General features: G+C 39.0%; 1 protein-coding gene across 1 annotated transcript in view; it reads left to right on the top strand.

Annotated features, from left to right (window-relative positions):
- The window catches only part of LOC131277892 (endogenous retrovirus group K member 6 Gag polyprotein-like), a 422,186-nt gene extending 399,942 nt beyond the window's left edge, over positions 1-22,244 (top strand). The window contains exons 3-4 of the mRNA XM_058292986.1: positions 4,724-4,778; positions 15,266-22,244. Coding sequence (XP_058148969.1) covers positions 16,258-17,190 — 933 coding nt within the window. The 5' untranslated portion in view covers positions 4,724-4,778; positions 15,266-16,257 and the 3' untranslated portion in view covers positions 17,191-22,244. The remainder of the gene's footprint in view (positions 1-4,723; positions 4,779-15,265) is intronic.
- The last annotated feature ends 1,897 nt before the right edge of the window (positions 22,245-24,141 follow it).

The following is a 24,141-nucleotide window of genomic DNA, read 5'->3' as shown; positions in this document are numbered from 1 at the left end:
AACTGCAAGATAATAAATTTGTGTTGTTTTAAGCTCCTAAATTTGTCATAATTTGTTAAAGCAGCATCGAAATCTAATTAATATAATACAAAGGTGAAAAGAGAAAAGTAAATCTTCACGTACTTTTTTCCCCTAAGTAAACAAATTCCTCTCACCAGATGGAACCATTTCCTATCTTCTTGTATATGCTTTTAGAGATGTTTTTAAATTTATAAGCATTTATATAGTATATGATAGGGATTCTAAGACAAATGTTTTCTCCCACATTTTAGCATCTGTGGAATTGGGATGAATCTCACAATAAGGCTTCTTACAGTTTCTGAGGGCCTCATTAAAACTGAGTTCTAGGCTAAGTTTCAATTTCTTGAGAAAATGTTCTTAAGTGTAACCATCAATATCAAGGGCCTAGGATAATGGTCTGTCCTCTTTCGCTAGGCATTGCCCTTATACTTAGGGGATTCTTGCTGCTCTACTGGAGAATGTAGCACGACTTCCCAGAATGGGAATTTAATATGCTTTGGTTATTGTGTAGGTCTCCACCCATCGAGACAACAACCCATGAACACCTGAAAATATTCATGTGCCTTAGAGGCATGCCTCAGGTTCACCCCTCTCTACATATCCCCCCATCACTAACATCCCATGACAATGATTTTCCCCTGCAACAGTTATGACTCTTCTGTGATCCAAACGTCTCCCAAAACAGCCAATAAATAAACAAACAAATAAATAAATAAATACAAATACAAAAGAAAAAAAAGGTAAAAATTAAAAATAAGGTATAATAAAATTTTTTTCAATGTTTCTTTCATTACTGTAAGAGCTGCTATCTTTTATGTATAGTGTCAATTTCTCCTGTTTCTTCAGTGTCTTGTTTTATTCACTTTATCTTCAGAGAAGATTTTGGTTACAAAAAGTCACATGGAAAATATAGGGGATTCCATATATCAAATTCCTTTCCCTGCCCCTCTCCTCTATTAATGACATTTTACTTGTGTATGTTATATTTCAAATTTTGTACAAATATTGAAGCATTGCTACTAAGCATGGCCAATGGTTTACATTATGGTTTACATTTTGCACTATATACTTTTACAGGTTTTGTCAAAATTTGAAATGTCCTATATCTATCATTGTAAAATCATGCAGAACAATTCCAATGTCCCATGTTCCATCTATTTTATTCTTCCCTCCCCCTCTCCTCAGAAGCTATGCTAACCACTAAGTTTCAATTTTTGAAGTATAAAGTTCATAGTTACTTGCAATAATATTGAGGACTTGACATATTGGTCTGTTATCTTTTATTAGGCACTGTCTATGTTCCTGAGAGATTCTCAACCTTCTAATTGAGAACAAAGCAGTACTCTCCAGGAGGGAAGTTTAATATTTTCTTATTTACTGTGTGGGTTCACTATGATAGCACACTATGACAAGATGAACACTTTCATATTCCATGGAAGCATGACCCCAGTGCGCCTTATAGTGCATATTCTGCCATCCCTAACACCATGCACCAGTAACACTCTCCTGCCATATTTTCCAGAAGAACATTCCTAGCATTGTAGTTTTGATTACAGACCTACACATCCCCAGGTTTAACCTGCTCCTTCCTGTAACCCTCTCCCCATTTCCATGGATAGTTCAACCTCAACCCCCCATCTTGTCCCCCTCACATTCCTATGCCATGGCACCCAATCACATCACTGTACCACTATTACCCCCATCCACCATTGAATCACCCCTTCCACCTTATCATAGGTTTTGACTGTATTAAACATCAGCTCACCACCCTCCCTTTCTGTCTCTTGGTAACCTATCTTCCAGACCATAACTCTGTCAGTCTGCTCAATTTACTTGAGTCATATCAGTGAGGTAATGTAATATCCACCTTTCAGTGTCTGGCTTGCTTTCCTCAACATAAAGTCTTCAAGATTCCACCATATTAAACGTGTTAATACTGCATTCCTTCTTACAGCTGAGTAATATTCCATTGTATATTACAATTTGTTTATCAATTCATCTGTTAATGTATACTTGAGTTGCTTCCAACTTTGGGCAATAGTGAATAATTCCTCTATGAACATTGGTGTGTATATATCTCTTTGTGTCCCTGCTTTCAATTCCTTGGGGTATATTCCCAGAAGTGGGGTTGCTGGATAATATGCTTCTATAATTAGCTTCCTGAAGAACTGCCAAACTGTCCACCACTTTGGCTCCACCATTCTACATTCCCATCAGCAGTTGATGAGGGTTACCATTCCTCTACATCCTCTCCAACACTTGTAGTTTTGTTTTTTTAATGGCTGCCAGTCTAATAGGTGTAAGATGCTATTTCATTGTAGTTTTGATTTTCATTTCCCTAATAGCTAGTGAAGCTGAACATCTTTCATGTGCTTTTTAGCCATTTGCATTTCTTCCTCATAGAAGTGTCTATTCAAATCTCTTGCCCACTTTTAAATGAGTTGTTTGTCTTTTTATTTTCGAGATGTAAGATTTCTTTGTATATGCTGGATATTAGGCCCTTATTGGATAGTTGATTATCAAATATTTTCTCCCATTGAGTAGGTTGCCTTTCCACTTTCTTGACAAACTCTTTGAAGCACAAAAATTTTTAATTTTGAGGAGTTCCCATTTATAGATTTTATCTTTCATGTTCATGTTTTGGGTGTAAAGTTTATGAAATCATTTCCTACTACAAGATCTCATAGATGCTTTCATACAAAGAGTTATCTCCTGAAAGCCACATTGTTGCTCAAATGTGGCCTCTCTCTAAGGCAAACTCAGCATATAAATGCACAAGCCTCCTGCTGTTGTAGGACATGATTCCTAGGGATGAATTTCCTTGGAACTGAGGGATTATTACCAAGCACCAACTAGCAATGCATCTGGAAAAAGACCTTGACCAAAAGGGGGGAAATGTTAAATACAAATGAATTTTTATGGCTAAGAGATTTCAAAGTGAGTCCAGAGGTCATTCCAGAGGTTATTATGCTTATGCACATCTCAGCAGGATCTCACTGACTGCCACAGTAAAGAGTGTCTCAAGCAGTGGGGCTCCTAAAGGCTCTAAGACATCCAAACATTATAGGCAGGGCAGACAATCTCGAATTTGGCACCCTGTCAGTGGGACTGAATTTGGATTATATGCTTCTCAAGGTAACAGAATTAGACTCATTTACAATTTACCTACACATGACTCTTCTGCCCCTTCTATTTGAACCTGTAATTAGCACTATACTCATTAAACATATGTCTGAGAGACTTAAATCTTCAGGCTGCTCATATATTGGTTGAGCCCTGAATTTCAGCAGAGTTGCAACATCTACTCTGCAGTTCATTGGACTAGCCCAGGGCAACTAACAAAAGGATAATGATGTACAACACCATCCCAAAATACAGAGTATCTACAACTGCAAGCAAGATAGTTTCATCCATCTGCTCCTTGGGACTTAAGCTCCCTCTCATTCAGAAGAAGAGTGAGCATCACTATGTCAAAATCCCCATGACTGAGGAAAAAGCAAACATAAGGGTAGACTGCAACTATGGACTGAAGTTGACTTATGATTATTCTAGTAATGGAAGAACTTTTATCATTGATATAAAGACAGTGGTCACCAGAGGTTCTGGGGGGTGGGGGAAGAGGGAAGAAAAAGTAAACAGGGGATACTTTGGAGACATTGAAATCATTCTGCCTGACACTGAAACAACAGATACAGGTCATATGCATTTTGTCAAGATCTATAAAACCATGTGATACAAAATATAAACTATAAGGTAAACTATTGTCCATGGTTAGTAGCAACGCCTAAGAAATGTGCCACTTTAATGAAAGATGCTGTTAATGGGGGAAAGTGTGGGAGGGAAGGTGGTGGAGTAGATAAGAATCCCTTATAATTTTGATGTAACATTTATGTAATCTAAAACTTCTTTAAAAATAAAAAATAACTAAAGAAAACTGAATTCTAGAGAGGATTTGCATTGGCTTCTACTAGTTATCCAGGTTCTGCCAACCTAAGACCAGTCTAAATTAAATTATCTGCTTGAGTCCAATCAAAATTGAATTAAATAAATTACAGATCTGCTGTTTTATTTTCTATGCACCTATAGTATATATTCATTCTTACAAGTTCATGTGAATACTAACTTGTGTTTAAAATTTTGGGGGAGAGTAGTGTCAAGTTTGAGACTAGTTTTCCTATTGTCTCTCTTTGCCTGCTGGGTTGATATTTCATTTAACCTATACAGAAGGTGTAACAATTTGGTGACTAAGCTGTATGTGTGAGTCATAAATTAGATTCGCCATCTAGCATGTTTTTCTTTTTTCAGTATATATTGATAAAATATGGTATGTAAGAGAATTTCCTTTAGTGGGAAGATTTATATTTTTTTCTGTGTTGTAGTCCATGGGGATCAAAAGGTTCTGCCAATTTGTTGGTTAAAAGAGAGACAGCAGACATCACTGTATCAATCCATGTCTAGCAATGTTCTTCTTTATTATTCCATTTAGGCTCAACATAGGTCACCATCAATATTAATCTCATCCACAACAGTGATTTTTCCATCGACTTTCACCATGTTTGAATGTTGACACATATGGAAAGGGGGGTGGCCTTGTCATGCAGTCTGGACTTGTTCCTTTCATAATCATCTCAGAGATTCCTTTCTTTCACCTCTTCCTGCATTGGATTCATTGTTTTCTGTCTCTCATTTCTTTTTCTTTTAGGATCAACTGCCTCATTTTGGAGGTGCATCCTGCATGAACTTCCTGGGAGGGGAAGGTGAGAGATAACATTTAAAGATCATTTACATGAGAAAACACCTTAATCGAATCTTTCCCTACTTGGTTAATATTTCGAGTGGAAATAGAATACTAGTTATAAATAATTTTCTTTCAGTATTTTGAAATACTGTCATTGTTTGTTATTAAATACTTTTTGTGGTGGTGTTATAGTAATTCTGATTCCTAATACTTTGTAGGTGTTCTTCTGTTCTATTATTTTCTTATTGTCCCTACTCCCTACCCTTGTCCTGCCTCTGAAAGCTTTCAGTATTTTCTCTTTGTCTGCCCTGCTCTGAAATTTTAACATGATGCCTTTTGCTGTGGATCTACTTTTACGCATTTGTTGGACACTGATTGGACTCTTCCAATTTAGAAACTCATGTTCTTCAGTCCTGGAAATTATCTTGAATTATTTTATTATAATTTTCTCCCTTCCCTCATCTCATTTTTCTGTACTCCTTTTCTCTCTTTGGGTCTCCTATTATTCAAATGTTGCAACTACTAGTGTGGTACTCCAGTTTTCTTATAACTCACTCTTATTTTTCATCTTTGTATCATTTTATTGTATATTCTGGGCAAGCTTCCTTAACTTCATGTTTTATATACTTTAAATATTATTAATGTTTTTCTATAAGCTTTTAAATTTCTAAGAGCTTACTTTGTTCTTCAGATATTTCTGTTTTGGAAGTATCTTATTCTTGCTTTTTGGATACAATAAATTGTCTTATCTGTCTATTGCTATCAATAATAGTTTCTTAACTTCTACTTCCAGATTTCTGTTATTCCACTTGGCTGAGTAGGTCTCTATATTAAGTAGGAGACAATTTTCACACATGGCTGGTAATTTTAGAATCTCTCCTCATTATTAAAGAATGGGGGAGTAGAAAATGTTTGCAAGTTGAGCTTCATAGAGCTTCACTGAAGTGTGATCTAGGTGGTCTAATAATAGTATGCATATTACTTAATTCTCTGTTGTATTTAGATACTCGGGTATTTAATTGTGTCTGGCAGCCTCCAATCCAGATAATTTCTATTTTACCTCCCTCAGAGCCAGAAATTAAACCTTTAGATTTCTTCAGAGATGCAGGAAAAATATCTATCTAAAGTCTGATTTAGGGATCTACATACTTTTTTTTAACAAATCAATTTTAATAATACATATTAATAAAGCATAAATCCATCCAAAGTACACAATCAATGGTATTTGGTGTAATCATAGAGTTGTGCATTCGTCACTTCAATCATTTTTAGATCATTCTATTATTATTATTCCAACAATAACAATAATAAACAAAAAACAAACACACAAAACTCATCACAATCTCTATGCTTCCCCTGCCATATAAAGCTGTGATTCTTCTCTCTAGTACATTTGTATTTATATTTTGTAAAAAGAGTCATATATGCAATAATACACATATTCGTGTTTTGCATCAGGTTTCGCTGTTTTATACAGTCCCATGTTATAATTTTTAGCTTTCCTTCTAGATATATATATGACCATCGACTTACTCTTTTAACAACACTCATATCCATATAATTGCTCTGCTAGTTACAAACACTATGCTGTGATGTATTTTCATCATTTCTATTAATTTCCAAAAATTGGCATCTATTTTACCAATTCTGCACCGATTAACCCTCAGCTTTACATTCTCTATCCTCTTTCTATTTTCCAGTGACCTATATTGTAATTATGATCTCTAAGAGTTTACACAATGCATTTAGTTCATAATAGTGCAATCATACAGTATTTGTCCTTTTGTGTCTGGCTTGCTTCATTCAACATAATGTCTTCCAGAATCATCCATGTTGTCATAAGCTTCAAGACTTAATTTCTTCTTACTGCTGCATAATATTCCATCGTGTATATACACCACAATTTGTTTATCCATTCATCAGTTATTAAACACCTGGATTATTTCCAACTTTTCGCTGTTGTGAATAATGCCGCTATATACATCAGTGTGCAGATGTCTATTCTGCTTGTGTCACAGCTTTCAGTTTTTCTGGGTATATACCTAGTAGGGCAATTGTCAGGTTACATGGCAAGTTTAAATTCAACTTCCTTAGGAACTGCCAAACAGTACTCCACAGTGGCTGTACCATTTTAACTTTCCCCACAGCGAATAAGCATTCCTATCTCTTGACATCCTCTCCAACATTTATAGTTTTCTGACTTTTTAATAGTGGCCAGTCTAAAAGGGGTGAAATATCTCATTGTAGTTTTGATTTGCATTTCCTTAATCAGTAGTGATGTTGAACATTTATTATGTGTTTCTTTGTGATTTGTATTTCTTCTTTGGACAATTGTCTTTTCAAACCTTTTGTCCATCTTATAATTGGGTATTTTGTCCTTTTAATGTTGAGTTGTATGATCTCTCTCTATATATCATGGATATTAAACCATTATAGTATATATGATTGCCAAATATTTTATCCCAATGAGTGGGCTGGCTTTTCACCTTTTGAAACCTTTGAGGTGCAAAAGTGTTTAATTTTGAGGAGGCCCCATTTCTCTATTTTTTTTCTTTTGTTGCTCGTGCTTTAGGTTTAAAGTTTAAGAAACTACCATCTACCATAAAATCTTGAAGATGTTTCCTTCATTTTCTTCTAAGAGTTTTGTGGTTGTTGCTTTCATGTATTTAGGTTCTTGTCCATTTTGAATTGATTTTTGTATAAAGTGTGAGATACAGGTCCTCTTTCTTTTAGATTTGGCTATCTAGCTCTCCCAGCACTATTTGTTGAATAGACTCTTCTGGCCTAGCTGGGAGCATTTGATAGCCTTGTCAAAAGTCACTTGACTGTAGATGTGAGGGTCCATTTCTGAGTTCTTGATTTGGTTTTATTTTTGAATCTATCTTTCTCTATGCCAGTATCATGTTGTTTTGTTTTGTTTTCATTTTTGTTTTTGTTTTACCACTCTAGCTAAGTAATATGCTTTAAAGTCAGGAAGTGAGAGTCTTCCAACTTTTTTCTTCTTTTTGAAGCTCTTTTTAGCTATTTGGGGTCCCTGACCCTTCCAAATACATTTGATTATTCATTTCCATTTCTGCAAAAAATGGCTGTTGGGAATTTTTATTGTGATTGCATTGAGTCTGTAAGTTTGGGTAGAATTGACATCTGTTTTTTTTAAGAATATTTATTTATTTATTTTTCCACTCCTTCCCCTCGCCCCTCCTCCTTCCCCAACGTGCTGTTTTTGCTGTCTGTGTCCATTCTCTGTGTGATCTTCTGTATCTATTTCTCTTTTTTGTCTTCTCTTCTTGTCCTTCTCCTCTAGGATTCTCCAGGATTTGATCCTGGGGATCTCTGATGGGGAGAGAGGTTCCCTGTCAATTCTGCTACCTCAGTTCCTGGTCTCTGCTGTGCTTCACCTTGACTCTTCCCTTCATCTCTCAAGATGTTGTGCCATCATCTTGCTGTGTGACTCACTTGCATGGGCACTGGCTCACTGCACAGGCACTCGCATGGGAACTTGTCTCGCAATGTGGTCACTTGGCTTACCACGCAGGCACTCAACTCATCACAAGGGCACTGGCTTGCCACGTGGGCACTGGCTCACCGTGTGGGCACTCACATGGGCATTCAGCTCGCCATGCAGGCACTCATGTGGGCACTCGGCTCACTGTGCAGGAACTTGGCTCACCACACAGGCACTTGGCTTGCCACATGGGCACTTCGTTAACTATGCTGGCACCCACATGGGCACTTGGCTCACCCTGTAGGCACTGGCTTATCATGTAGGCATGTTTTCTCTTCTTCTTTTTCACCAGGAGGCCCCAGGGATTGAACCTGGGTCCTCCCATATGGTAGGCGGAGGCTTTAACACTTGAGCCACATCTGCTTCCCTTAGTGATATTTAGTCTTCCAATCCATGAACATGTAATGCCCTTCCATTTATTTAAGTCTTCAGTTTCTTTTAGCTACTTTTTGTGGTTTTCTGAAAATAGGTCCTCAGTGTCCTTGGTTAAGTTTATTCCTAAATATTTGACTCTTTTAATAACTATTGTAAATGGATTTTTTTTCTTATTTCCAACTCAGATTATGCATCAGTGATGTGTAGAAACACTATGATTTTTGCATATTAATCTTTTATTCTTTTTTTTAAGAAGATAATTAGATTACATAAATGTTACATAAAAAATGTAGAGAATTCCCATATACCCCACTCCATACCCCTCCAACACTTTCCCACACTAGCAACATCCTTCATTAGTGTGGTACATTTCTTACAATTGATAAACACATATTGGAGCATTGCCACTAAGAGTGGATTATAGTTTACATTATAGTTTAAACTGTCTCCTACATATTTCTGTAAGTTATGACAAGATATATAATGGCCTGCATCTGTCATTGCAACATCATTCGGGACAATTCTAATGTCCTGAAAATGCCACCATATTCTACCAATTTTTCCCCTCTCCCTCCCCTCAGAACCTCTGGTTGCCACTGCCTCCACAACAATGATAAAAGTTCTTGATGGAATAGCAATAAGTCTATAGTAGAATAACAGTAAGTCTCTTCTAGTCCATTGTTCATTCCCTACTACTGTGGATTCTGGGGATGGTGATGCCACTCTGCCTCTAACTGAGAGGGGGCTGAGATTCCATGAGGCAGATGGATGGGACTATCTTGCTTGCAGTTGTAGACTCTCTGTTCCTTGGGATGGTTGTTGTCCATTGTCATTTCCTTGTTAGTGGTTCTGGGAGAGTCCAATGAACTAGAAAGTAGATTTGCAACTCTGTTGAAATTCAGGGCCTGACTGGCACATGGGATGCCCAAAGATTTAAGTCTCTTGGACATAAACCTATCAACAGTAGTACTAATTATAGGCTCAAATATAAGGGGCAGAAGAGCCATGAGTAGGGAAACCACAACTGAGTGCAATTTTTTTCACACTGGGCACTATGAATTCCTTAGTAGGGCCCACTGGCAAGGTGCCAAACCTCTGAGCTGTCAGCCCTGCCTATAGTGTCTGGATGTCTCCAGAGCCTTCAGGAGCCTTGATACTTGAGGCAATGTTTACTGTGTCAGTCAATGAGATCCTGCGGAGATGTGTATAAGCATAACCTATGGAATGACTTCCTGACTCACTTTGTAGTCTCTTAGCCATTAAACTCATTTGTCTTTACCCATTCCTCCTTTTGGTCAAGGTCTTTTTCCAGTTGTATTGCTAGTTGGTGCTTGGTAATAATCCCTCAGTGCCATGGAGGCTCTTTTCCAGAAGTCTCGTCACATACTAGGGGGAGGTAATACATTTATATGCTGAGTTTGGCTTAGACAGAGGCCACATTTGAGCAACAAGGAGGCTCTCAGGAAATAAGTTTTATGCAACCTATAGTACTAGGCTAAGTTTCAATTTCTAAGAAAAAGTTCATGAATGCTGTCATCAATATTAAGGGCTCATCAGTGTTCAGTCCTCCTCCACTAGTCACTGCCCCTGTTCTCAGGGGATTCTTGCTGTCCCACTAGAGAATGTGGAAGAACTCCCCAGGATGGGAATTGGATATTCTTTCAGTTATTGTGTGGATCTCCACCCACCGTGACAATGCCCCATGAACACTTGAATACTTTCATATGCCTTATAGGTATGCCCCAGGTGAACCTCTCCCTAAACATACCACATCACGGACACCCTGCATCTATGATCCTTCCCAGCCACAGTTGTAACCCTTCTGTGATCCAAAACTTCTTAAAAAAAAAAGCCAACAAAATAACTGAATAAAATTTATTAGAAAATGAAAATAATGATAGTTTAAAAAATGGTATTATGGTTTACATTTTGGACCATATACTTTTGTAAATTTTGACGAAATTTAACATGGCCTATATTCATCATTGCAAGATCATGTAGAACAATTGTAATGCCCCCCAAATGTCCCTTGTTCCATCTATTCTATGTCTACCTTCCTTTCCTCTCAGGATCCACCCACAGCAACCACCAAGCTTCACTCCTTGAAGAACAAGATTCATAGTTACATGCAGCAACATTGAGGGCTTGACATATTGTCTTGTCCTCTTCTATTAGGCACTGCCTATGCTCTCGAGAGACTCCCGTCCCTCTATTTGAGAACATAGCAGAACTCTCCAGGATGGGAGTCCAACACCTTCCCATTCATCATGTGGGTCTCCGCCCACTGATACAACACACTATGACAAGATGAACACTCTCATGCTCCTTGGAAGCCTACCCCAGGTGCACCCTGTCCCACATCCTCCCCACATCGAACACCCCAAACCAGTAACCCTCCCGTGCCGTATTCCCCAAAAAACATTCCCAAAGTTTTGGTTTCAATCACATACCCGCAAATCCCCAGAGTTCATGTGATCCTTACCCTACCCCCAGCTCCATGGACAGTGAACCCCCCCGCCCAACACCCTTCAGAGACCAGCACTGCCCAACCCAATATTATCACTGAACAACTGTCATGCCCATCTATTGCACAATATTCCACCGTATCATAGATTTTGCCCATATGGGCATTGGCTCACAATCCTGTGCTCACTTTCTGTCTCCTATAAACTTATCTTCCAGACTCTAGCTCTGTGAGTCTGCTCAATTTTCTTAATTCATATCAGTGAGGCCATGTAATATTTGTCCTTCAGCGCCTGGCTTGCTTCAGTCAACATAAGGTCTTCAAGATTCATTCACGTTGTCCCATATGTTAATAATATATTCCTTCTTACAGCTGAGTAATATTCCATTGTATGTATATACCAGAATTTGCTTATCCATTCATCTGTTAATGGGCATTTGGGTTGTTTCCAACTTTTGGCAATAGTGAATAATGCTGCTATGAACAGTGGTGTGCAAAAATCTGTTCATGTCCCTGCTTTCTATTCTTCTGGATATACCCAGTAGTGGGATTGTTGGATCATATGGCAATTCTATAGTTAGCTTCCTGAGGAACTGACAGACTGTTCTTCACAATGGTTGTACCATTCTGCAATCTCATCAATGGATAAAGGTTCCCATTCCTCCATGTCCTCTCCAACACTTGAAGTCTTCTGTTTTTTTAATAGCCACCAGTCTAATGGGTGTAAGATGATACCTCATTGTAGTTTTGATTTGCATTTACCTAATAGCTAGTGATGTTGAGCATCTTTTCATGTGCTTTTCAGTCATTTGTATTTCTACAAATAGTGTCTATTCAAATCACCTGCCCATCTTCTAAATGGGTTGTCTGTCTCTTCATTTTGAGGTGTAGGATTTCTTTATATATGTTGGATATTAGGCCCCTATCAGATATATGTTACCAAATATTTTCTCCCATTGAGTAAGCATATTAATCTTTATCCTGCCACTTTCCTGATCTCATCTATTAGTTCTAGAAGCTTTGCTGTGAATTTTTTAGGATTGAATATTTATAGGATCATACATCAGCCAATAGAGATAAGTTTTACTTCTTTCTTTCTTATTTGGGTGACTTTTATTTTTTGTCTAGCATAATTAGTCTGGCTAGAACATCTAGCTTAATATTGAATAACAGTGGTGACAGCAAGCATCCTTGTCTAGTTCCTGATCACTGCAGGAAAGCTATTAGTCTTTCACCATTGATTGTAATGCTAGCTTTAGGTTTTTCATATATGCACTTTACCATATTCAGAAAACTTCCTTCTATTCCTATCTTTTGGAGTGGTTTTTTTTTTCAAGAAAGGATCTGTATTTTGTTAAACATCTTTTCTGCATTAATTGAGAAGATCATGTGATTTTTCTTCTTAAATTTATTAATGTGGTTTATTACACTATTTGATTTTCTTGTGTTAAGCCACCCTTGCATACCTGGGATAAACCCACTTGATTTCAGTGCATAATTCTTTTAATGTGCTTTTGGATTTAAGTTTGTAAGTATTTTTTGAGGATTTTAGCATGACTATTCATTAAGGATATTTATCTGGTTTTTGTATAAGAGTAATGTTGGCTTCATAGAATGAGTTTGCTAGTGTTCTTCCCTGTTTTATTTTTTGGATGAGCTTGAACAAGATTGGTATTAGTTCATCTTTGAATGACTGGTAGAATTCACCTGTGAAACCATCTGGTCCTGGACTTTTCCTCTTTGGGAAATTTTTTTTGACTATTTCAATCTCTTCACTTGTGATTGGTTTGTTGAGGTCTTCTATTTCTTCTAGGGTCAGTGAAGGTGATTCATGTGTTTCTAGGAATTTGTCCATCTCATCAACATTGTCTAATTGTTTGATATACAGTTGTTCATAGTATCCTCTTTTTTTTTTTCTTCTTAATATGACCTTTCTCATTTTTTTAAATATATTTTTTATTTCTTTTTAAAAATACATAGATTGTATAAATTTTACTTTAAAAAAATAGGGGATTCCCACATGCTCCACTCCCCACACCCCACTTTTCCCACATCAACAACTTCTTTCCTCAGTTTGGTACATTCATTGCAATTGATGAACACATTTTGGAGCACTGTTACACAGCATGGATTATAGTTTACATTGTAGTTTACGCTCTCTATTGAATGGACTGGGAAGGAGTGCAAATTACAGTGTAAACCATAGCATACTCTTAATCTCGCTCGTGTCTGTGGGGTCAGGGGTATTTTCTCCCTTCTCATTTCTGATTTTATTTGCATCTTCTCTCTTTTTTTTTCTTTGTCACTCTAGCTAAGGGCTTCTTTTTTTGTTGATCTTCTCAGAGAACCAATTTTGGTTTTCATTGATTCTTGTTTTTGTTGCTGTCATCGATTTCATTTATTTCTGCTCTGATCTTCATTATTTCTTTCCTTCAACTTGGTTTGGCATTTATTTGCTGTTCTTCTAGTTCCTTCAGGTGTGCAGTTAGAACTTCCGTTCCAGCTCTTTCTTTTTTTAAATAAAAAAAAAGAATTTTATTTATTTATTTTTTATTTACTCCTCCCTCCCCCAGATGATCTCTGGGGATTCTCTCATCTGTCTGCTCATTGTTTGCTCATTGTTTGTCTCCAGGAGACACAGGGAACTAAACCTGGGATTTCCTAAATGGGGGGGAGTGGCCAACAGCCTGACCACATCCTATCCCCATGGGCTGTAGTGTCTGCTGTTATTATGGCATCTGCTCATTGAGGTATCTAGCTTGTTGTGCAGGTCCTAAAGAGTTGTCTGCTTGTCTTCCTTAGGAGGCACTGGGACCCAAACCTGGGACCTCCCATGTGGTAGGTGGGCACCCAACTAGTTGAACCATATCCAATTCCCCCTTTCTTCTTTTTCAATGAAGCATTAAGGTCTATAAATTTCCCCTTCAGCATTGCCTTTGCAGTGTCCCATAGGTTTTGATATATTGTGTTCTAATTTTCATTTATCTTAAGATATTTGCTGAATTCTCTTGCAATTTCTTCTTTGACCCACTGATTATTTAAAAGTGTATTATTTAATCACCATTTTTAAATTAATTTCCCCCTTTTCCCATCCATTATTGATTTCCAGCTTAAATCCTTTACAGTCAAAGAAAGTGTTTTGTACAATTTCAATAAAAACTTATTGAGTGTTGTCTTGTGACCCAACATATCCTGAGAAGGGTCCCTGAATATTTGAAAATAATGTATATTCTGCTGTTTTGGGGTGCAATGCTGTATAGATATCTACTAGGTCTGGTTCACTCATCATATTGTTCAGCTGTTCTGTTTATTTTTTTGTCCTCTGCCCAGGTGTTCTATCCAATACTGAGAGTGATCTATTGAATTTTCCAACTATTATTGTAGAGACATCTATTTCTCCCTTCCGTTTTGCCAGTTTGAGCCTCATGCATCTTAGGGTGCTCAGGTTAGGTTAATTTATATTTAGATAATTATTTCTTCTTGGTGAATTGACCCTCTTAAAATACGTAATATATATTAAATTTATAATGATCTTTTTCATACCTATCACAGTTTTGCATTTAAAATCTATTTTATCTAATATTAGTATCAGTACTCCAGCTTTTTTGGTTACTGTTTGCATAGAATATATTTTTCCAACCTTTCACCTGATTGTGTCTTTATGTTTGAAGTGAGTTTCTTGTAGACCATATATAGATGGCTCATATTTTTTTTTTATCCATTCTATCAGTCTATATCTTTTGATTTGGGAGTTCAAGCCATTAACATCCAATGTTATTACTGTGGGGAGCCGCCCGGAGCTGCATGCATTTGCGGTCTCCAGCAACATGGCGGTTTTCGTAATTACGCCTACTCCACCCCTGTGCTTCTGCCTTCTTCTTCCCCTTTCCCCAGTTTCCCAGGCAAAAAGTGTTGCACCTGCGCAACAAGATGTTGAAGCCATGCCCAGCATTGAAGACTCGCCACCTATAGCAAGTGGTGTAACAGCATTTTATTGCCTTATATGGAAGAGCCGCTTCATCAGCCTATCACCCCTTGCTAATACCCTCCCCTTAGTATATATTCTGATGCTCTACCCTCAATAAACGGAGACTTGATCAGAATCCTGTCTTATCTCCATTTCTCTCGCCTCTTGTCCCCCAATTCCCACTCCCTCTTTCAGGTGCCGGTTCGTTTGACTTGCGGGCCTGGTCAATTGGCACCCCGAACACAGGGACCTGAAAACGAGGGATCCAGTGAGGAACGCCGACAGACAGTCTGGCCGGACCAAGTGTAACGCCCAGAAATCAAAAAGGAGAATCAGAGAGTAATAAGAGGACGCCGCGAGGGAACCTGCCTCCCGGTTGCGAAGCCTCGGTAAGAGATTGGCGAATATGGGACAAGCAATGAGTGAGCACGAACTTTTTATTAAGAGCCTCGGAGAGGCGTTAAAGGCGAGAGGAATAAAGGTTAAATTTAAGGAGCTAATAGAATTCTTTAGATTTTTGAAAGAAGTCTGTCCGTGGCTTCCTCAGGAAGGGACCATAAATGAAAGGTGGTGGAGTAGAGTTGGGGATGCTCTACAAGACTTTTATAGAACCTTTGGCCCTGAGAGAGTTCCCGTAACCGCTTTCTTCTACTGGAATGTTATCAATGACCTCTTCGTGATCCGCCACACCAATGTATAGCTGCACAAGTAGTTGCTAAAGGCGAGGAACTCCTAGCACAGGACAGGTCTAAATTCCCCCCAGCAAAAAGTCCTGCTAAACCCTCCCCCCTTTCAGACTCGGTGTCTATTAAAATAGATAGCGATGATGAGAGTGCCCCTTCCCCTTGCAAAAATAATATCTCTAAGGGAAGAGCTGGCCCTAATCAGAGGAGGAGAGTTATTAGTAATCTAAACCCTAACACCCGTGTACGGATTCCAATAACTCCAACCCTGAGGCTGAAGAACTCTCTGTTGGTTTCCACCCACCCCCATATGCACCCCCCGCTTCCGCCCCCGCTAGCCTAGACCCCAATGCAGATCTAAAGTTATGGCTCTCTCTTTTAAAAGAGAGAAAGGATCTACAATCTCAATGCACAACTCTACAGCGTCAGCTCAACTTAACCCCTCCTCTAAAAAATCCCCTAACTGCCAACTTCCGCAAACCACTCCTTTTTTCATTCCCTGTTATGGAGAGGCCTGGGAGCCCTAATGAGTCTGGTGAGGGGAGCGAGGTTGCTGCTGAACCTGAGCCTGAGCGCATCTATAACCCTTTCCCTTTCAAAACCTTGAAGGAGCTTAAGTCCACGGTCACCACCTATGGCCCTACTGCTCCATACACCCTCTCTCTGTTAGAACACATTGCTGATGGGAGGCTCACCCCCCATGACTGGCACACCCTTGCCTGCTCCGCTCTCAGTGCAGGAGATTATCCCCTCTGGAAGTCAGAATATTGTGAGTTTTGCAAGGAAACCGCACAGCGGAATGTCAGAACTGAGAATGGGTGGACTGAGGACATGCTTCTCGGCGCAGGGCATTTTAAGCAGAACTCAAATCAGTTGCGTTATGATGCCAGACTTTTTGAACAAGTCCGTGCTGCAGCCCTTAAGGCCTGGAAAAGACTGCCTACCAAGGGACAATCCCTTACCTCCTTTACTTCTATCCGTCAGGGCCCCGAGGAACTATTTTCCCACTTTGTAGGTAGACTTTGCACAGCAGCTGAGAGAATGTTTGGTGATGCAAATACTGATGCTGACTATGTAAAACAACTTGCCTTTGAAAATGCGAATGCAGCCTGCCAAGCAGCTATCTGGCCCTATAGAAAAAGGGAAAATCTCTCTGGCTACATTAAGCTTTGCTCAGACATAGGCCCCACAAAGCAGCAGGGCCTGGCTATAGCTGCCGCCATAAGGGAGGCCACCTCTGAACAGGCCCAAGCCTTCGCCATGGCCTTGAGAGAAGTGCTTCCATCCCCGGTGCCCCGTGCACCTAGGGCCTGTTTCTCTTGTGGCAACCCTGGCCATCTAGCCAGAGATTGTCAACGCCGCCCCCCCCCCCAGCCAAAAGCCACCCCCCCTTCCCAACTCCTGCCCCTGTTGCCACAGGGGCAGACACTGGGCTAATGAATGCAAATCAAGAACCGATTCTTCAGGTCACCCACTCCCTCCTTATCAGTGAAACGGGAGAAGGGGCCAGCCCCAGGCCCCGACAAACAATCAGACATATGGGGCAATCAACTTTGTTCCCGCCAGCGGCAATCTATTTCCGACCTCTGTAGAGCCACCTCAGGGAGCGCAGGATTGGACCTCCGTACCTCCTCCCACACAGTACTAACACCGCCTATGGGAATTCAAGCCCTGCCTACAGGCGTGTTTGGCCCACTACCAAAAGGCACTTTTGGCCTCATTATTGGGCGAGGCAGCTCCCTTATTAGTGGCCTCCACATTTCCCCTGGAGTTGTGGATAGTGATTTCACCAGAGAAATAAAAATTATGGCTTCTGCTCCAAAAGGCATTATTTCCTTCCCTGCTGGACAGCGGGTCACTCAACTACTAATACTCCCCCTAATACGCACCAACAACACTGCCATTGATAGTGACCGCAGGGATAGAGCATTCGGCTCCTCTGATGCATACTGGGTACACCCCATCACCACCCACAAACCTACTATGTCTCTTTGGCTTGACGGTAAACAGTTCAAAGGCCTAATAGATACAGGGGCAGACGTTACCATCTTAAAAAAGGCTGATTGGCCATCCACCTGGCCCCTTTCTCCCTCCTTAACCAACTTACAGGGCATTGGGCAAACCCGAAACCCCGAAAGAAGTTCCAAGCTCTTGACTTGAAAAGATAGGGAGGGAAATCAAGGAACTATACAGCCCTATGTCCTCCAAGGGCTCCCTGTCAATCTATGGGGACGAGACTTACTTGCCCAAATGGGACTCTGTATGGGTAGCCCCAACAATATAGTCACAGCTCAAATGCTTTCCCAGGGATTTAAACCAGGAAAAGGCTTAGGAAAGCTTGAGACAGGCATTACTCAACCCATACCGGCCACAGGACACACCCACAAAAAAGGCCTGGGAAATTTAGCCTAGGGGTCGTTGATCTTCCTGTACCCCATGCAGACCAAATCACCTGGCTTTCAGATGAACCTGTATGGGTCGATCAATGGCCTTTACCCTCAGACAAGCTACAGGCCGCCCAGCGGTTAGTGCAGGAACAGCACTAACATATTACAGGACATATTACAGAAAGTGACTCTCCCTGGAATACTCCTATTTTTGTCATTAAAAAGATATCTGGAAAATGGTGATTATTGCAAGACTTAAGAGCAGTAAACAAAACAATGATACCTATGGGAGCCTTGCAGCCTGGTCTTCCAACCCCTGTAGCCATCCCCTTTGGGTATTATAAAATTATCATAGATCTAAAAGATTGTTTCTTTACTATCCCATTACACCCAGCCGATCAAAAATGCTTTGCATTTAGCCTCCCCTCTGTGAATTTCAAAGAACCTATGAGGAGATATCACTGGAAGGTTTTACCCCAAGGCATGACAAACAGCCCTACCTTATGTCAAAAATTTGTGGCTGCCGCCATAAGAGAAGTAAGGGCAATGTGGAAAGACCTTTATGTTATTCACTACATGGATGACATTTTAATGGCTGGTAAAAAGGAACAAGATGTCCTAACATGTTACCATGATATGAAAACAGCCTTAAAGGCACACGGGCTTCAAATTTCCCCTGATAAAAAGTACAATTACAAGACCCTTATACCTACCTGGGGTTTCATATGGCAGGAAATAAAATAACCACCCAGAAGGCCAACCTCAGACTAGATAGACTAAAAACCCTAAACGACTTCCAAAAGCTCTTAGGCAACATAAATTGGCTCCATCCCTACTTAAAATCAACCACAGGAGACTTAAAACCCCTATTTAACTTATTACAAGGAGACTCTAACCCCAACTCCCCTAGAAGTCTTACTCCGGAAGGACGCCAAGCCCTTAAAATAGTCGAGCAAGCTATACAATCACAATTTGTCACTACCATGGACTATAGCCAACCCTTGTTTTTTGTCATATGTAAAACTTCTCTCACTCCCACGGCAGTATTCTGGCAAATAGCCCTCATAATGTGGGTGCACTTACCCGCGTCACCCGCTAAAGTAATTTATCCTTACTACAAGCTGTTGCAGATATTGTCCGCCTAGGGAGAGAACAAGGCAAACATTATTTTGGTAAGGAACCCGATACCATTTATTCAGCCCTATACTAAGGAACAAATCAGCTGGCTGTTGCAGACAACTGACAGCTGGCCTATTGCTTGTGCATCTTATGCCAGACAAATAGATAACCATTACCCCAATGATAAGCTACTACAATTTTTGAGTACGCATGACTTCATTTTCCCCTTCACCACTTCTCTCCAACCCATCACTGGAGCCCTATTGTTGTGGAATTTAAAAGAAGTTCAATTATTTGAGTATAGAGAGGCCAGGACTCAGGAATGATTTTGAGAAGGAAAAATGGTTTATTGACGGCCGGCCGGACTCGGGAGCTTTCTGTTTGAATCCCGAGCCCCGAACAAGATTTTCAAACGTCTTTTATACAGAGAGGAAAGGCCAAATGGTCCCTTTGTTTCAGTTCTCAATAGGCTTCAATTAGCATATATCTTCCACATCTTAGGTAAGCTTTTAGCATGGACTCCAGACATTCTAGATAAGCCTTTAGCATATTTGGTTTTTGCATTTCCCCTAAATACTTAAAGTTTATAGCCCCCGCATTGTTAAACATTTCCTGGGACTGGAGCCTGCTGTCACCGTCCCTAAGGGCAGGACTGCAGCCTCTTACCGTTCCACACCCACAAGTCAAACAACTTAGTTATTTCTGAAGAGACACAAGTCAAACAGCTTAGTTATTTCTGAAGAGACAAAGAGCCTTCCACCCATAGCCCACATCATTCCCCCCCTTTGTCAAAGTTTACTTGCTAAGCTTTGGCATAATTATTGTTGTAGCTATGAGGTGGATGACTGTTTGTTGTCTTGACTGATTATTTATCAGTCTTTAGTACAGCATCAAGGACCGTTTTTAGAAGTTTAGAACTTTTCATTCTGGACAGCAGAATCTTGGGCAGGGGCCTCCCGCAGTTATTCTGCTGCCACTGGCACTCACGTGGATTTCCAGTCAGGTTCCAGATCCATCTATTACTTTTATTTTACTCTTAAAGAGTGTACACCTTTAATTTAAAAGGGGTGCTGAAGGGAGACGATCTCTTTTCTGTAACTGCTTCCTGCTGGCCATGGGCTGTAGTCATTGCCTAATAAGGTGTAGAACTCTTTAATTTATTCTAACTGGAGGAAGATGGATCTGGCATTCTGTACGAAGTTGGATGAAGTTTTCATATGGTTAATAAGATGTTCACTCTGAAAGAAACAAACTTAATTAAAAATTTGGAATACCCGTTTTTTTAAAAGAGGACACATTGGATTACAGAGGTAGACAAGGTTAGGTGCCTATAAAGATGGCACTCCTTAAAAGCTGGTGGGAACAGCATATATTCTTTTTTAAGTTATCCATCTTTAGAGAGAAATTGCAACAGACACTTAGCTTTGTCTGAAGACACATTCCAAGCTGTTCAATGATTGACACTCATTCGCTCTGTCAGATGCTCCTGGTGAACTGGCACTCCTTGGGCAACTGGCTTCACTCAGGATTAGAACACTAATTTGGAAATACTCTTAGTTTTCACCTGTGGGAGTGATCAGAACTACAGAATAAAGATTTTTACACCTTGGTTTTCATTGTACAATTTCTAGCAATTTTGACTTGTTCAATAGGTGACTCACCATCAGCAAGCAAGCCTCACTTTTGCTAACTTGAGACTGGCTGAGACTGCCACCTTATTCTATAGACATGTTATTAACTGTTTAGAAAATGATTTTACCAGGAATTTAACATGTCTAATATACTTCTGCACTTGATCCAAAATAGAAAAGATAACATTACAATTATTAGGCATATATTTAGTACAGGATAAAAGTACAGCACTTAATATTAACTAATGTATTACTTAATGCATAAGGATTCAGAGTTGCCATTATTAGTTTTGAGTTTCAGGTTTGTAATACTTTACATGTTATCTCTCCATGAGAGCAGGCCATAATGCCAATTGTGTTTAAGTTTTACTTACAGTCTCCTGGTATCATGGCTCCACTTAGCATGTTCTTCAACGCAGTGAGCAAGTCGCAGCATCCTTCATCTTAGAGAGATTTTCCAGTATTCTACTAGCCTGGTGCATAGCGCTCTCTGGCACCATGGAACAGTGCCAGTCTGGAAGCGATATCCATTGTACACTTGGCTGTACCGAGTCATTATTGGCTGCAGGAGCTTGAAACTGCAATATAGTTTCCATCAACTTCAGGAGCAGAACCAGAGACTGATATAGCACATATTTTTAATTGAGGGGTCAGTGACCAGCCTAGCCAATAACTCACATGGAGAGGCCACCTGTAATGTATACAAGGCCTGGTTCGAATGCACAAGAGTTTGACAATGTTAAAGTTTATTCCTTGTTTTATATATATTTTAAACAACTTAACGCAATACATATATCAAATGACTATTTACTTACACAATTTTACTATGAAGATAACAGTAGGTACTTTACTTTAGTAATAGAGGAAAAATATTATTTTTCATTGTTAGAATGAAAACAGAATATTTCCAATAGAATCAAGACAACTTTTTATTACCATTTACTTAAATGTGTATTTTGCAGTGGCCTTCAGACAGGTTTATTATCATGAAGTTATTTCTGCTACCAATACCAATCTAAGTTTCTTTAGTTAACAATGACTTCTACAACTAGAACTATTTAAACATTTTCAGTTTGGAAGATGTTTTACAAACTCTTTATAATTGACTATAACCGCATTGACTAGACACCTCATGTTTAAATAAACTTACTAAATTACAATTACCAATGAAAGAAATTTACTCTTTATTTAAGAGAGCATATCTACAATCTTTTCCCTTTAGCCTAATTTCACCAATGTGAACTTACAATTTTCACTTACAATTTTCATTACTGTAAAGATTTTGTACATATGTTAATTTAGTTTATAAATTAACTATGGGAGATTACACTCAAGTTAAATAAAATTGAAACCATAATAGTTTATGCAAGGAATGTTCTCTTTTTCCCTTACAGGAAGCTAAAAACTTCTTTTCTTTAAGTTATGAAAATTATTAATTTAAAAGCATAACTGACTACCAGGTTTTAAAACACATGCATACTGACTTCCAGGTTTCAAAACACATTACACAATTACTTAATTTTTTAAAATCATAACCCAGGAAAGATCTCTCCATAGTTTTTATGGACTTTCCTTTACTTACTGAAATTTGTTAATAGAGCCACTAATTACCTTATTTTGTTGGAAAGAAATCTTCTGGAAGAAAATAAGGCTCACCAGATTGTGGAGAAGAAAAGAATTTATTCTCAATCTTGCAAGAAGGGGCGCAGAGCCAGATATGGCTGGTGCCCCGAACAAAGAAAAATGACACAATTTATACCCCTAAGCCTAGCATGCAAGCTCTTCCTGTTTTTCCATAGATTGGATACTTCAGAAGTTACAGCTTATCTGAGATTTAACTTTCCCACGCAAAAGTTTGATTTAACTGCTTCTTCTATCACATTCCAACCATTTTAGTTTTTACCTGCTCCCCCCCTTTGTCAAATAAGGAATAGAATTTAGTGCTGAAATGGCACCGACTTAGTTAGCTCCTTCTTGGGCATCCTTCCACTGCCCATAGGACTGGCCTAAACTGGTCTCCTCCACTGCTGTCCAACCCGGGAGTGGGAGACTGAGGCAGCAGGCCGCCAGGTTACATCAACATTTTTCTTCTGTGAAAATTAACCTAATCTTTGTTTTTTTTTTTTTTTTCCAATTTATGGCTGACAAAGGTTTAAACTGGGAAATTACCAGGCAAACTGATTCTTAATTCCCTAGCCTAGTAGATAGGTTTAATCTGCCACACCTAGTCTTGCCTTAAAAGCTCTTGCAAAGAGGAGGCCCTTTCCCAATTGTTTCCATAATCAGATTTCTATGACTTTCTCATCCTGCTTAGTTCAATTTGGGCTTTAAGAATATTTATAAATATAACTGCATATTTAACCTCAACAATTTGAGCAAATAGGCAGACATGAATAGTTTGGCACAACAACATGACTTTAGTTACTTTAAACTTTTCAAAGACTTTTGAAACTCTTCTTAATTTGCACTATGACCATGCAGTTTACCACAAGAATTTTCTTTCTTACTTAATGGATTGTAATAACCAAAATGTTCTCAATGCCTTAGCACCATTTTGTTTTAGAACTTTATATTTTACTTTGAAATTAGCAGAATTTTGGATAAGTAACAAGATTAATTTTATATATATTTACTGAGGCTATTTGAAGCCTCAGGGAGACAGACTGCTTTCTCTCATGAATTGCCACTCTTAGGAACACTGACCGTCAAGGCAGGAGACTTCTCCCCCTCCACCCCCCTTTTGATTTTGGAGCTAATAAAACTCCAGTGGCCATTTAACCTTATTCTATCAGGCAGCCATTTATTTAGTTTACACTTGAATTCATGAGAGAAAGGGTTACTAATACCAGGAGAGGAGACAGTGATGTCCCAGCTCTTCTCAATTATGAAATAACCGTAGGCAAAGGCAAAGGGTGAGGTTAGGCTTGAAGTAACCATAAACAAAGGAAAGGTTAGTGTAGAATTTACACTTAAATAATAGTTTCAGGCTAAATTCACCCAGCTATAATCTCAGTTATTGTCTTTCCACTGTTTTACAATATAAATGCATTTATAAATGATTTTAACTCTTAGTTACAGTTTTTATTTTTTTAAAACCTATTAATTTTATAACACCTTTAAATACCTTTCATTCAACTTATAACATATTAAATGAACTTAACCATTACTTTAATTTTTCCTTTAAAGTGAAAGAATAAATCTCTTGCAGTTAGTTTGAAATAAAAGGCTACTTTTCAGGATTTGATTTCTAG

The sequence above is a fragment of the Dasypus novemcinctus genome, chromosome 1 (assembly GCF_030445035.2).
Source record: "Dasypus novemcinctus isolate mDasNov1 chromosome 1, mDasNov1.1.hap2, whole genome shotgun sequence".
Taxonomy (NCBI): domain Eukaryota; kingdom Metazoa; phylum Chordata; class Mammalia; order Cingulata; family Dasypodidae; genus Dasypus; species Dasypus novemcinctus.
The sequence above is the reverse complement of the archived record's forward strand: the minus strand, read 5'-3'. Positions and strand labels throughout refer to the sequence as shown.